This window comes from Microcaecilia unicolor, chromosome 9 (genome assembly GCF_901765095.1).
Source record: "Microcaecilia unicolor chromosome 9, aMicUni1.1, whole genome shotgun sequence".
Taxonomy (NCBI): domain Eukaryota; kingdom Metazoa; phylum Chordata; class Amphibia; order Gymnophiona; family Siphonopidae; genus Microcaecilia; species Microcaecilia unicolor.
The window spans coordinates 88,501,817-88,513,906 of NC_044039.1; the positions used below are offsets into that span (position 1 = coordinate 88,501,817).

The window sequence follows — 12,090 nt, forward strand, 5'->3', positions numbered from 1 at the left end:
ACGGCGTGTGTCAGAGGCAGAGAATAGCTATTCATTGACCTTTGCATGCACTAACTGGTTAGCATGTCCATAATGCTGGATCCCTTACCACCTCCTAAACAGGAGGCAGTAAGTGCTTCTTCATCAATTTTTTTTCAGGTTACACACGCTAATGCAAACATCAGCACTCTACCTGAAAAAGAAGTACTTGAAAATGCCCTATTTCCTGAGTGCACTAGAAGTAGGCTTAACATGCAAGGAAGTCCCATGCTAGCATGCACTAAGCCCATTTACTAGCACACTTTAGTAGTTATACCCCATAGTCCTACTGAATTTTATACCAGCTTCATTACAGTATTGTGTCTTTATCCTCCATGATATGCTCTAATATCATTTTGTCTTTATCCTCTGTGATATAGTCTTAATATCATATCTGGCTTGATTAGTATATATATTTACTAGTTATTATTGTGTTGCCTTGTATAATTTTGAAAATGTTATAAAAAATAAAGTTAAAAAAGACAAAGGCGCAAACAGAGATAGGATAAATCACAACACAGACCTGCAAAAAAAGGTTGAAAAGTATATTATTGACTATGATTATGTGCTGGCCTTTTTTCTGCTATATCGAGACTTTAAGTCGATATTAATCTGACTTTTAGGGTAAACTCCTTGGTTTGGGTCCTGAACCACTGTCTCACTCACTAATCTCCATAATACAGAAATCGGAATCTACATCTGGTACCCTGGAGAAGTGCTTGACCTAAATTGTTTTTCTTCATTGTGTTTTTCTTCCACTTCAGGAGTCTTACGTCTGGAAAATGTACCAGGAGAGATGTTGGGATTTCTTCCCTGCTGGAGACTGCTTCCGCAAACAGTATGAGGACCAGCTTGGATAAATGCCTAACAGAGATGTGCTCTCAGAACATAGTGAACAGACTCTGCAGATAATCTCCCCTTACTAACAGATTTTCAGAGGCTATATGACAAACACCTGCTGCTGAATGAAGATTTTCTCCAGTCATCCATGAAAATGAGGGAGACCATGTGAAAAGTCTTCATATAAAGATGCAAATATACACAGAAAGAATCAGTGATGGGTACTGTTCATGAATCCCTGTGGTTGACAAATAAAACTGAAAGAACTAATTAGGGATGTGCATTTGTTAGCGTGTACTAGTTTGTGAGCACTTCTGAAAAAAATTTAATGTATGCTAAGTTGGTTTAATGCACATTAACCTACAAATTAACAAACAAAAATTAACACATGTTAAAAAGTTCTAGCGAGCAATTTTAATTAAACCAAATATGTGAAATGAACAGAATGAAATAACTACAAATCAGGAAAATTCCCCAAATTCTGAAAATTAACGAACATTTTTTTTTTTTAGTCATGCACATCCCTAGAACTAAATGCAGCATTTCTTACTGCACCAAAATATTGAAGGGGGGGGGGGGGGGCATGAAGGTGAGTGTGAAATAGCTAACTGCTATTCAATCTCAAATACATCCAGACCCCAGGACAAGCTGTAGGTATTTATCTACCTGAACTACCAATAAAGTGCCTTAATCATCTGCAGACTTAGCTATGTAAGTTTTGTTTTCTTTTAGTACTTTAGATGGATAATCCCACTACTAAACACTGTGTTGCTTTTCTGTCTTACTGTATGAATAAGAAGCTGATTCAGAAGGTTCTTGGCACAGCTGGTTGGGTGCTGTTACTGAAAGAATGGTGCCAGTATATGACATGCATAATTGAATACTGTTTTCTGGTAGTTGAACGTGCTATAGTGAAAGCTGCTACCTGAATGTATTTTTCTCCAATTCAAATGAAGTGACCATTGCAATAAAAAAATAAATAAATTGTAAACCAAGCAGCAATCTTGTCTTGTCTGGTTATTCCATTCATGGTACAACAAAGCAATTAAGAATCACCTTGCATCTGGTGGTCACAGTATCAATGATGTCGGCTCCTGTATGTGGGGCCATCAGCTGTTTTTTTGCCTAGCGCTTAAAAGGATATTATTGTTGTCTCCTATACATTTATAACAACTGGGTTATACAGTTTCCAATATTGGCAATACGGATCTTTGAGTAGCCCCTGACACAGCCCTATTGGGTGAAACACGACCTGTGTCGGGCTTTTTATTGTTTTATTAATAAATTCATGTTGATTTTCCACTGATCTGTTGTGTTCTACATATAATATACTCAAATAAATGTTTCCTTGTCATCAACAGCAGATGAATCCATTAACTGATGGGTTGTATCTGCCTACCAGCAGGTGGAGATAGATGGAGAACACTGAAAGCACATGGTGTTCCTGGACGCCCAGTCCCCCTCTGCCTTCAGTATATCTCTATCTCCCAGCAGGTGTGGATGTCGCTTTCTCAGCTCCTGGATTTCTGCCTGGGGTGGCTCCTGTGCTTTGCCAGTAAAGCAGGGGGGTGTTGTGGCTGGTGGTGCCTTACCCCATTCCCCCTCCTTCCGGATTCCCTTTGTGGCTACCTGCCTCCAACTTTCCTCACAGTATTAAAAAAAAAAAAAAGAGGCTCGCTTTTAACAGCACAGCAACTTCTGACGCTTTCTCCAGCGCTCCTGGAACTTTGCAGTCTGACCGGAGCTCGTTTGACTCAGTCTCCAGAGGTGTGGAGAGTGGTGCCCATCTCCTCCGGGGAGGTTCCCGCTGACAACATTCCTGTGCGGGGTAAGTTTTGGCACGCCGCCGCCATTTTGTTTCTATTTTCCGTCAAAGAAGGGCGATGGCTGCTGAAGCGGTTAAGCACTGCTCCCGATGTGGAAAACGCAGGGCAGCAACGGGGGTTTGCAGCACGTACTGCTTAGACACTAATGCTGGCACAAGCATGGCTGGCGGTGATTCTTCCCACCCGACAGAGTTTGCAGCAGGCGCCATTTTGGTTGTGCCGCGTAACTCGACCCTCGCTGTGGCTGAGGAGTCTGAGTGCAGGGGGACACCTCTCCTCGAGGTTTCTAGACAGGCTCATGCCTCTGCTTCCCCTAATATAGGAGCGGATGGTCAGGGTGCGTTTTTTGCCCCTGAATTTGTGCTGCTGATGCATAGGGCCTTTATGTTAAAAAGAGCCCTGCCCCAGCCTTCTGAAAATTTTCTGCAAACTGCATTGCCTCCAGATTTTGAAAGCCCAGTGTCTGCTGGAGACTCTCTTCCCCCGAGCTCTTGACTGAGGCTAACACAGACGAGTGACCACACCGTCTGAGGGTGCTTCTCCGTCACCCCTTTCTCCCCCGTTGTCTGGTTTCGGGGATTCTGATGGGTCTGGCAGGCCCTCATGGACTGATGATCCAGAGGAGGGTAACTGCTTGCCACAGGAGTTAGATAACCTTAAAGCGGTACGGATTGTCCACCGCGACGAGCTGCCAGCTCTCATTTCTGATGCCTTACAGGCCCTCAGTATTGACGATCCTGACGTGGCCACAGCCTCTTCTATTAACCCTAAGATGGCCAGTACTAGAAAGCCTTCTTGGGCTTTTCCGGTGCATGACTCCATCCAAGAGCTTATTACAGCTCAATGGTCTGAACCTGATGGCCCCTTGAAAGTGGCTAGGGCTATGTGTCACCTTTACCCTGTGGGTGAATCCCACTTGTCCCTCTTTGGCACGCCTAAGGTAGACGCGTTGCTCACTGCGATGACTAAGAAAACTACTCTCCCTGTGGAGGGAGGAGTCGCATTGAAGGATATGCAGGCCCTGTGGCTGGCATTCGCCTTGAAGCGGTCCTTTGAAATCTCAGCCCTCTCCTTAAGGGCAGCTCCTATGCAGCGCGGGCTTGCCTTTCCTGGCTACAGCAGGCGGTCGAACAGCCCACGGATGGAGCAGGTTCCCTCTCTGAGGTCACCCCATGTGTGGAGTCTGCCCTGTCCTTTTTTGGCTCATGCCCTTTATGATCTGGTCAGAGCATCCGCTAAACAGATGTCTTTAGCTGTTTCTGCTCGCCACCTTCTTTGGCTTAGTCATTGGGCGGCTGATATGGCCTCTAAACAAAGGCTGGTGAGATTACCCTTTCGGGGCCTCTTTTTATTTGGGGAGGATAGGCCGAGGCCTTCTTCCAAGAGGCCTTCCTTTCCCCCCTCTTCCAGACCACGTTTTCGAGAGGCTTGAAGATACCACTATGGGCGGTCGGTGGGGTTTTCATAACGTTCCCACTTTAAGCAGAGGCACTCCTTTCATACGGACATGCGGTCTGAAGTTCAGGGGCGTCCTCCACAATGATGAGACGCCGGTCCACTGTTTGGTTCCCGCAGTAGGGGGTCGCCTCTCCCTCTCTTTCTCAAGGAGTGGACCAAGATTACTTCTGATCAATGGGTCCTGGACCTGATCAGAGAAGGTTACTGGTTGGAATTTGCTACTCTGGTTGGAGACGCCTTTTTAGAGTTCCAATGCGGAACTGCCGTCGAACAGGCAGCGGTCGAGGAGACCTTGCAGTCACTACTGAAGCTCACAGTAGTGGTTCTGGTTCTTGCAGCCGCTACTCCATTTTTTTTTTGTGGTGCCTCGAAAAGGCGGGGCTTTCAGACCGATCTTCGACTTACGCAGAGTCAACGAGGCCTTAAGAGTGCGACTTCCACATGGAAACCCTGCGCTCCGTCATTGTGGCGGTACAGCCAGGGGAGTGTCTCACGTCTCTGGACCTCAAGGAAGAATATTCCTATCTGGCCCCCGCATCAGCGTTTCCTGTGGTTTGCGGGTTTTGAGCTGACATTGCCAGTTTTGCGCCTTGCCTTTTGGCCTGGCAGCAGCACCTCGCACTTTTTCCAAGGTGATGGTAGTGGTGGCCACCTTTCTCAGGCGAGAGGGTATCAAAGTTCACCCTTATCTCGACTACTGGCTCATCAGGGCGGATTTGGCGAACGAAACCCGACTTGCCACAACCAGAGTTATAACATTTCTTCAGATTCTGGGCTGGGTGGTCAATATGCCCAAAAGTCACCTGACCCCCCCCCCCCTTCTCAGTCTCTCGAACATTTTGGGGTCCGGTTCAACACAGCCTCGGGGTTCGTCTTTCTCCCTGATAACAGGCGCCTCATGCTTCAGAATCAGGTCCAACTGCTCCTGGAGAGCACACATGAGACCCCTGCAACTTCCCCTGCTGAAGCAATGGTCTCCGATTTCCCAGGAATACCAACTCAGGCTTCCGTGGCTTCCTGCAGCCCAGCGCAGCATGAATTGGTGGCTCTCCGATATCATGCTACGATGAGGGATGCCACTGGCTCTCCCCTCTTGGCGCCTGGTGATAATGGATGCCAGCCTATCAGGCTGGGGAGCACATTGCCTGGGACACTATGCTCAGGGTCAGTGGACAACAATGAAAGTGGGGTGGTCCATCAATCGCTTGGAGCTGAAAGCAATATTCCAAGATCTTCTGGCCTTCCACAGGACTCGGGAGGGTCTCCCACTCCGAGTTCTTTCAGACAACATGACAGCGATGGCCTACATCAATCGTCAGGGCGGCACTCTGTGCAGAGCCCTAGCCACGGAGGCATCTGAGATTTTCGACTGGGTCAAGCACCACCTGGAGCTGCTGTCCACGGCTCACACTGCCGGTCAAGCAACTTGCAAGCCAATTTCCTCAGCAGGCAGCAACTTGATCCGGCAGAATGGGAACTTGCTGAGGAAGTTTTTCTTCAGTTTTGTGCCAAATGGGGGATTCCAGGATTGGATCTCATGGCGTCAAGTACAAACGCCAAAGTCCCCCACGTCTTCAGCAGAAAAAGAGACCCTCGCACTGCAGGGTTGGATGCACTGGCTCAAGCTTGGTCTTCGGGCCTCCTGTACATGTTCCCTCTGTGGCCCTTGCTAGGGCGGGTTCTGCTTCGGATTTGCCTGCACCAAGGATTGGTGATTCTCATTGCCCTGGATTGGCCGAGGCGTTCGTGGTACGCGGACCTCAAGCGAATGCTGGTGGAGGCTCTGTTTCCTCTGCCTCTAGTCCCAAACTTGTTAGTTCAGGGTCTGGTGACTATGGAAGATTCTTGCCACTTTGGTCTTACGGCCTGGCTTTTGAGAGGATGCAATTGAGGGACAAGGGCTATTCTAATAAGGTTACTGCCACGCTCTTGCTAGGATCTGGCGCACTTTTGAGGCGTGGTGTATTCAAGGCTATCTCGCTGACTCTGGCGTCAGTCTCGCTTTTGCTGGACTTTTTGCAGGATGGGCTACAAAAGGGCCTGGTCTACAATTCCCTTTGAGTTCAAGTAGCAGCGTTGGCCTGCTTCCAGATGAAAGTCTCCGGCTTGTCCCTTGCTGCTCATCCAGATATTGTCCGATTTCTCAGAGGGGCGCTTCATCTCCGTCCTCCTTTGCGGTCGCCCTGTCCAACTTGGAATCTGGGGCTCGTGTTGAAGGTGCTCCAACGGTCTCTGTTTGAGCCTCTTAAACGGGCTTCTGAGAAGGATGTGACTCTCAGGACAGTTTTTTTTTTTTTTTTAGTGGCAATGACGTCGGCAAGAAGTGTGTCTGAGCTTCAGGCTCTTTCCTGTTGGGATTCTTTTCTACAGTTCTCAGAATCCGGGGTAACTGTTCGTACGGTGCCTTCCTTTCTGCCTAAGGTGGTTTCAGCTTTTCACCTGAACCAGACCATTTTTCTTCCTTCCTTTTGTAAGGAGGAGTTTCTGGACTCCTTTGGGCAATTGTGCCTTTTGGATGTCTGCAGGGCTCTGTGGCAGGATCTGAAGATGTCAAATGAGTTTAGGAATTCTGATCATTTATTTGTTCTGTTGTCAGGTCCCCGACAGGGGTTTCCGGCGTCTAAGGCCACTATAGCCCGCTGGCTTAAGGATATCATTTTTTCTGCTTACCTGCTTTAAGGGCAGTCGCCGCCTGAAGCGTTTAAAGCGTACTCTACCAGGGCAACGTCCTCTTCGTGGGCTGAAACGGGTGTCTTTTCTCTTCAAGAGATATGTCATGCGGCTGCCTGGGGTTCTCAGCTCTCTTTTGTGCAGCATTACAGGCTGGATGTGGCAGCACGGCAGGATGCGCATTTTGGAGCGCAAGTGCTTGCTCGCGGAGTTGCCTGTTCCCACCCTATTTAGGGAGTGCTTTGGTACATTCCATCAGTTAATGGATTAATCTGCTGTTGATGACAAGGAAGGGAAAATTAGGTTCTTACCTTAATAATTTTCTTTCCTTTAGTCACAGCAGATGAATCCATGATCCCTCCCTGTCTGACCTTAGATTTTGTACAGGTGTTGCATACAGACATTGTGTCTCATCAGGAGTACTTGAAGACAAGCTATCAGAGTTACTACATGCTGTTTTTATTGCAGGAGGTTGATAATGTCCCTGCTTGTTCTCTGTGAGGAAAGTTTGTTATTTTGCCTTTCTTATTCACTCTGCTTTGAAAATTTCATATACTGAAGGCAGAGGGGGGCTGGGCGTCCAGGAACACCATGTGCTTTCAGTGTTTTCTATCTCCACCTGCTGGTAGGCAGATACAACCCATCAGTTAAAGGATTCATCTGCTGTGACTAAAGGAAAGAAAATTATTAAGGTAAGAACCTAATTTTCCCATATGGCAAAATATTTATCATCCGGTTACCAAGAAATCTTTTGAAATTGCTAAGTTCAATCAATGTGCATCTGAACTTTCTTCATTTGTCCATGCAATCAATAATATGGTACAAAAGGTATTTATCTGAATCTCTGTGGCAGCAGATCAATGCAGAAAGGTTCACAATATGCTATGCACGTGTTTACTGTATATGGTTGGACTGCAAATATATGTGATTGTTTCTTGCTTAGAACCTTTGTGAAGTACAAGCAGGTTAGAAATTCAATAAATTAATAATATCACCATCTGCCTATGCTCCTATGGTATCTAAATCCTTTTAATCTTTACAGAAAGCTTAACCCGTGATTATGCAAAATTTCTTTGGACTTTCAGCCCCTGGTTCTCCGAATGATGAGGCAGCTCACTGTATTCTCTGGAAGTGCTCAGTCTTTATCTTACTGCTTCTGCTACATTAAGCTCAGATGCGCAAGCTTGGAGAAAGAAGAAATCATGCTTAGGCAATCATGCTGTCAAGCCAATCCTCCAGCTCCTCCTCGCTAACTTTGGAAACGGTAGTTTTCTGCTCCTCTGATGCTCTGGTTCCAAATTTATTTGCTTCGACTTCAGCAGCAGCTACAAAAAGAAGCAAGCAAGCATACTGAGAAGTGGAAATAAAAATTAGTTTCTCGTTTCTTCTATAAACTCAACATTTGAATAGCACTGTGAGGTGTAAACAGATGTGTACAGACACATAAAAGTAAGAGTATCTTCAACAGTGGAGCTTAAAATCTAAGCAAAAGACAGGACAAGTGGACATTAAAGACCAAACATAGTCAAATGACAGGCCATTATTTTCTCTCTTCTTCCCTTTCATCCATTAACAAATGGCCAGGTTGAAGTAATAGGAACTTTCATCAGAGAGGGGAAAAAAAAGGAAAATAACTGCAGTAAGGGGAAGAATAACTGCAGTGATGTGAAAAAGTATTTACACCTGCCCCCCCCCCCCCCCCCCCAACCAAAACTCTCCTAATTTCCCCTATTATTGCACATACGTCACACTGAATGGTTTTGTGATCTTTAAACAAAATGTACCAGACATGAAGTAATAATTGAAAAACTGTTATTTAAAGAAAAAAAGGTTGTCCAACACCCGTATCATCCAAGTAACTGCCCTCAATGTTGATCAACCAATTGAACAAATTTAATTGATAAGTAGTGTTCAGCTGGCTGAACACAGCCAGGCATGATTGCAGCAAGCCCTGTTGAATCTGAATCTCACTACATACTGAACCCTGCCATGACAGTAAGTCACCACAAAGTTTCTACATGAATACTTTTTCACATCACTTTGCTACCATTACTTTCATTACTACAGATAAAGATCATTGCAGCCCCCATAGTACTGATACATACACAAGACACCCTTTATCCTGCAAGCTCACCATATTATGCTATGTCAAACTGCAACAACTGTAGAATTTGCTTGGGCATAATAGAGAGAGGCAGGCTAGCTACTGAAAGCAATAACAAAAAGGTGGGTTTTTAGGCAGGATTTGAATTTGGCTAATGAGGAAACCACGTAAACCAATTCAGGAGGTCACTTCAGATATTTAGTGAATCAAGATGGAAGGCACAAAGCTGGGGATTCGGCAATGGAGACAGGCACAGATAATACCAATTTACCTGACAAACGGAATGCAGGACCTGGATGAGGATCCTGGATGAGCACAGGATGAGATGGGAGGGGATTACCCTGGACAGAAAAGAATAAAGCAGCCACCAGGACAAAGACCTTGCGTGTCCTAGTGATTTGGATGGGGGTCTTGCCAGCTCCCAGTATAAGGTCCATGCTCATCTCATACACTGAATGTAACATGTGGTGACATGGATTGTTGGGATCATTCGTTTTAATAATCTTAACATGTTCCATACTGATGGCTGTTGACTTTTTCTCATTTCCCCACAATGACCACCATGATTGAGATACCTTATTTTGGAAGAAAGTGTGTGAGAGTTGTGTCTAGCACAGCTCCTATAAATTCCAAATGAATTGGTAGACTCAAATAAGATTTGGGGTTACTGACAACAAAACCTAGTAATTCCAGCATCAAGATGGTTACAACTCCCTGTGATGTGCTTTTGAATAGTCAACCCCAGATAGGGGAACATGTGTACCCACAGGTTGCAGTGTTGTGGCACTACTCTAGTGTAGAATTATAAGCACTGTCATGCACTATGGAATTTATGATCTATTATGATACCCTTACGGGCAAGCAGGCTTGGGAAAGAAACTAGTGTAAACAAAAGGAAGAATGTGGTTTAACAGGTTTAATAAAGCAGATGGTGAGAACCAGATAATAATCTATGACTACTACTACTACTTAACATTTCTAAAACACTACTAGGGTTAAGCAGCGCTGTACTATGAGAAGGATAATTTGCAGAAAAAGTCATGTAAATCATTGTCTGAAACAAACAATATAAGCTGCCGTCTTCAGAGACGCAGTCACAGTGAACATCTTTTTATGTAACCGTACTGATCTCTCATGAGAAACTATAATTGTAGCTGTATTTGGTTAGTAAATAAACAATTGACTCTCTCATATGCACGTAGCCCTGGTTTCTTTTATCCCCCCCAAGTTGTTGATGGCTGGTATATGCTAATTTGGGAGGGGTACAAGGGGCCTAAAAACATTGGTAACCCCGACGTCGATAGAGGGGATAGGGTCCTGTTCAGTCCGGAGATTTCCAGACACATTGAGAAGAAACAGTATCCTGGTTCAGTCCAGAGATTTCCAGGTACATTTGTGAAAAGAAACAAGGGTCTTGTTTCAGCTGCAGGATTCCCGACACCACAGACGGTCCTGGCAAGGACGAAGATTGGTAAGTGACATCTTTTTTTTTTTTTTAATGCTAGGTCCTATGTCACTATTGTCTGACTAGGTGTTTTAAAACAGCAGAAACCTCTGGTAGCTCCTAGGGTCTGATCAGCCTTTAGTTGTGAGTAAAATTCCGGGTTCAGAAAACAAGTCCTAGTAGGTCCTAAGTCTTGATTGTTAGAATAGGTGTTTTAAAATACTGGACTTTTGGATATGCGATAAGAAGAAGAAAGTAACACCGTCCACAGAGGAGGAGTCTTTTGTGGAGCGAGAGGAAGGGGGAGAGGTGGAGTGAGGAGGGGAGGAGGGAACTCCCTTGGTTGAAGGCAATGCAAATAGGAGGGGGGAAGGGGGGGGGAGAGGAATCATAAATAACTGGTAACAAAGTCTGAACTTGGGAATTATACTATGTTGGGAGTCAAGTTTCATGGGAGGAGCCATTAAAACTTATTATTGCATAACAATGGAGGGGAAGAGGTATAAGATAAAAAGTTTGATGACAGCCTAGTTCCGTTTGTTTGCAAGGAGTGCATGTTAAGATTGGAGCAGAGTTCCTTATACCAGCAGATATCTGGGCATGTATTATTCCCAATAAAATATTGAAGATATGGAATAGAGGGGTGGGGCAGGGAGAAAATATGAAAAGTTGGATGACAGATTGTATCATTCAGTTTTGAAGATGTACATGTTTAGCTGAATATGTAAACGCACAATGTTGGACATGTGTTTTACATTTTGTCACCAATAAAAATGTTGAACTATAAAATACTGGACTTTTTATTATACACATAATGGTTATGCCTCGAGACAATAATTAAATATTTTCCTTTCGAGAAAAAAGAACTTACTAAATTAAATAAAAAATGGTATAATTTTTGCTGGCCACCAAATGGCTCATTTGAGGGTTCCCTATTGCAACAATTGCTTATAATGAGAAACAGAATAAGGGAAAATCCCGACTGAAACATTTACAAGCTATTAATAAATTGATCTTGGTGGATGAAAAACAATTAGCATCCCAAAATTTACCAGACGACACTAAATTTCCACCACCACTGCCCACCAAATCCATCATGCCCTCCTCCATATGAGCAGGACTTACAGCATACTGTGTCCAGGGAATCGTCCCAAACTAAATTACTTCCCTGTGGCATGGCTGTCGGATATCAGAAGCTCTATCCTGATTTAATTGATATGATGGAGGATACCATAAATCCAATGAAAATGTTACCAAAATGGGTTTTCATGGGCTCCTTATTTTACTTGAGGTTGTTAAAATTCAATTCGCTGGACAAGACGTCATAGCTCCTTTATTGTACGCCCATCTCTCCCCTTCCATCCCCACATTTAAATTAGCAATATAAGGCACAAGGGTCTTCTATGCCCCCGCTCCCCACCCCATGCAATATGGCATCTCTCTCTCTCCCCCTAGCAGTCCTCCAACCTTTCCGTGAGGAACCAGCACTATTTGTGATGAAGGCCAGCTTCCTACAGCTGGCCCCAGAAACCTTCACTCTGCCATGGCTTGCCTCCTCTGACTCAACTTGCTGTTTCAGCATAGCTGGTATGCAGCAGAAAAAAGGCTTCCAAGGCCAGACAGAAGTAACCTCCCTTCCTTGCTGATGCTGCCAGAAATGAGCTACCCTGTTCTGCTCCTTTCCCCCCTAAAACTAAGCATATGCTGAAACTGAGGTAGCAAGCCAATTT

The 12,090-nt window shown here is 44.9% G+C and overlaps 2 protein-coding genes across 2 annotated transcripts in view; one reads left to right on the forward strand and one right to left on the reverse strand.

The window, feature by feature from the left end:
• RYR3 (ryanodine receptor 3) overlaps nt 1-1,853 on the forward strand; it is a 743,078-nt gene extending 741,225 nt beyond the window's left edge. Inside the window, 1 exon segment of the mRNA XM_030213678.1 lies at nt 783-1,853. Within this exon segment, the coding sequence (XP_030069538.1) occupies nt 783-878 (96 nt within the window). The 3' untranslated portion in view covers nt 879-1,853.
• A 5,614-nt stretch (nt 1,854-7,467) lies between these two features.
• The window catches only part of AVEN (apoptosis and caspase activation inhibitor), a 36,353-nt gene continuing 31,730 nt past the window's right edge, over nt 7,468-12,090 (reverse strand). The window contains exon 6 of the mRNA XM_030214351.1: nt 7,468-8,137. Coding sequence (XP_030070211.1) covers nt 8,019-8,137 — 119 coding nt within the window. The 3' untranslated portion in view covers nt 7,468-8,018. The remainder of the gene's footprint in view (nt 8,138-12,090) is intronic.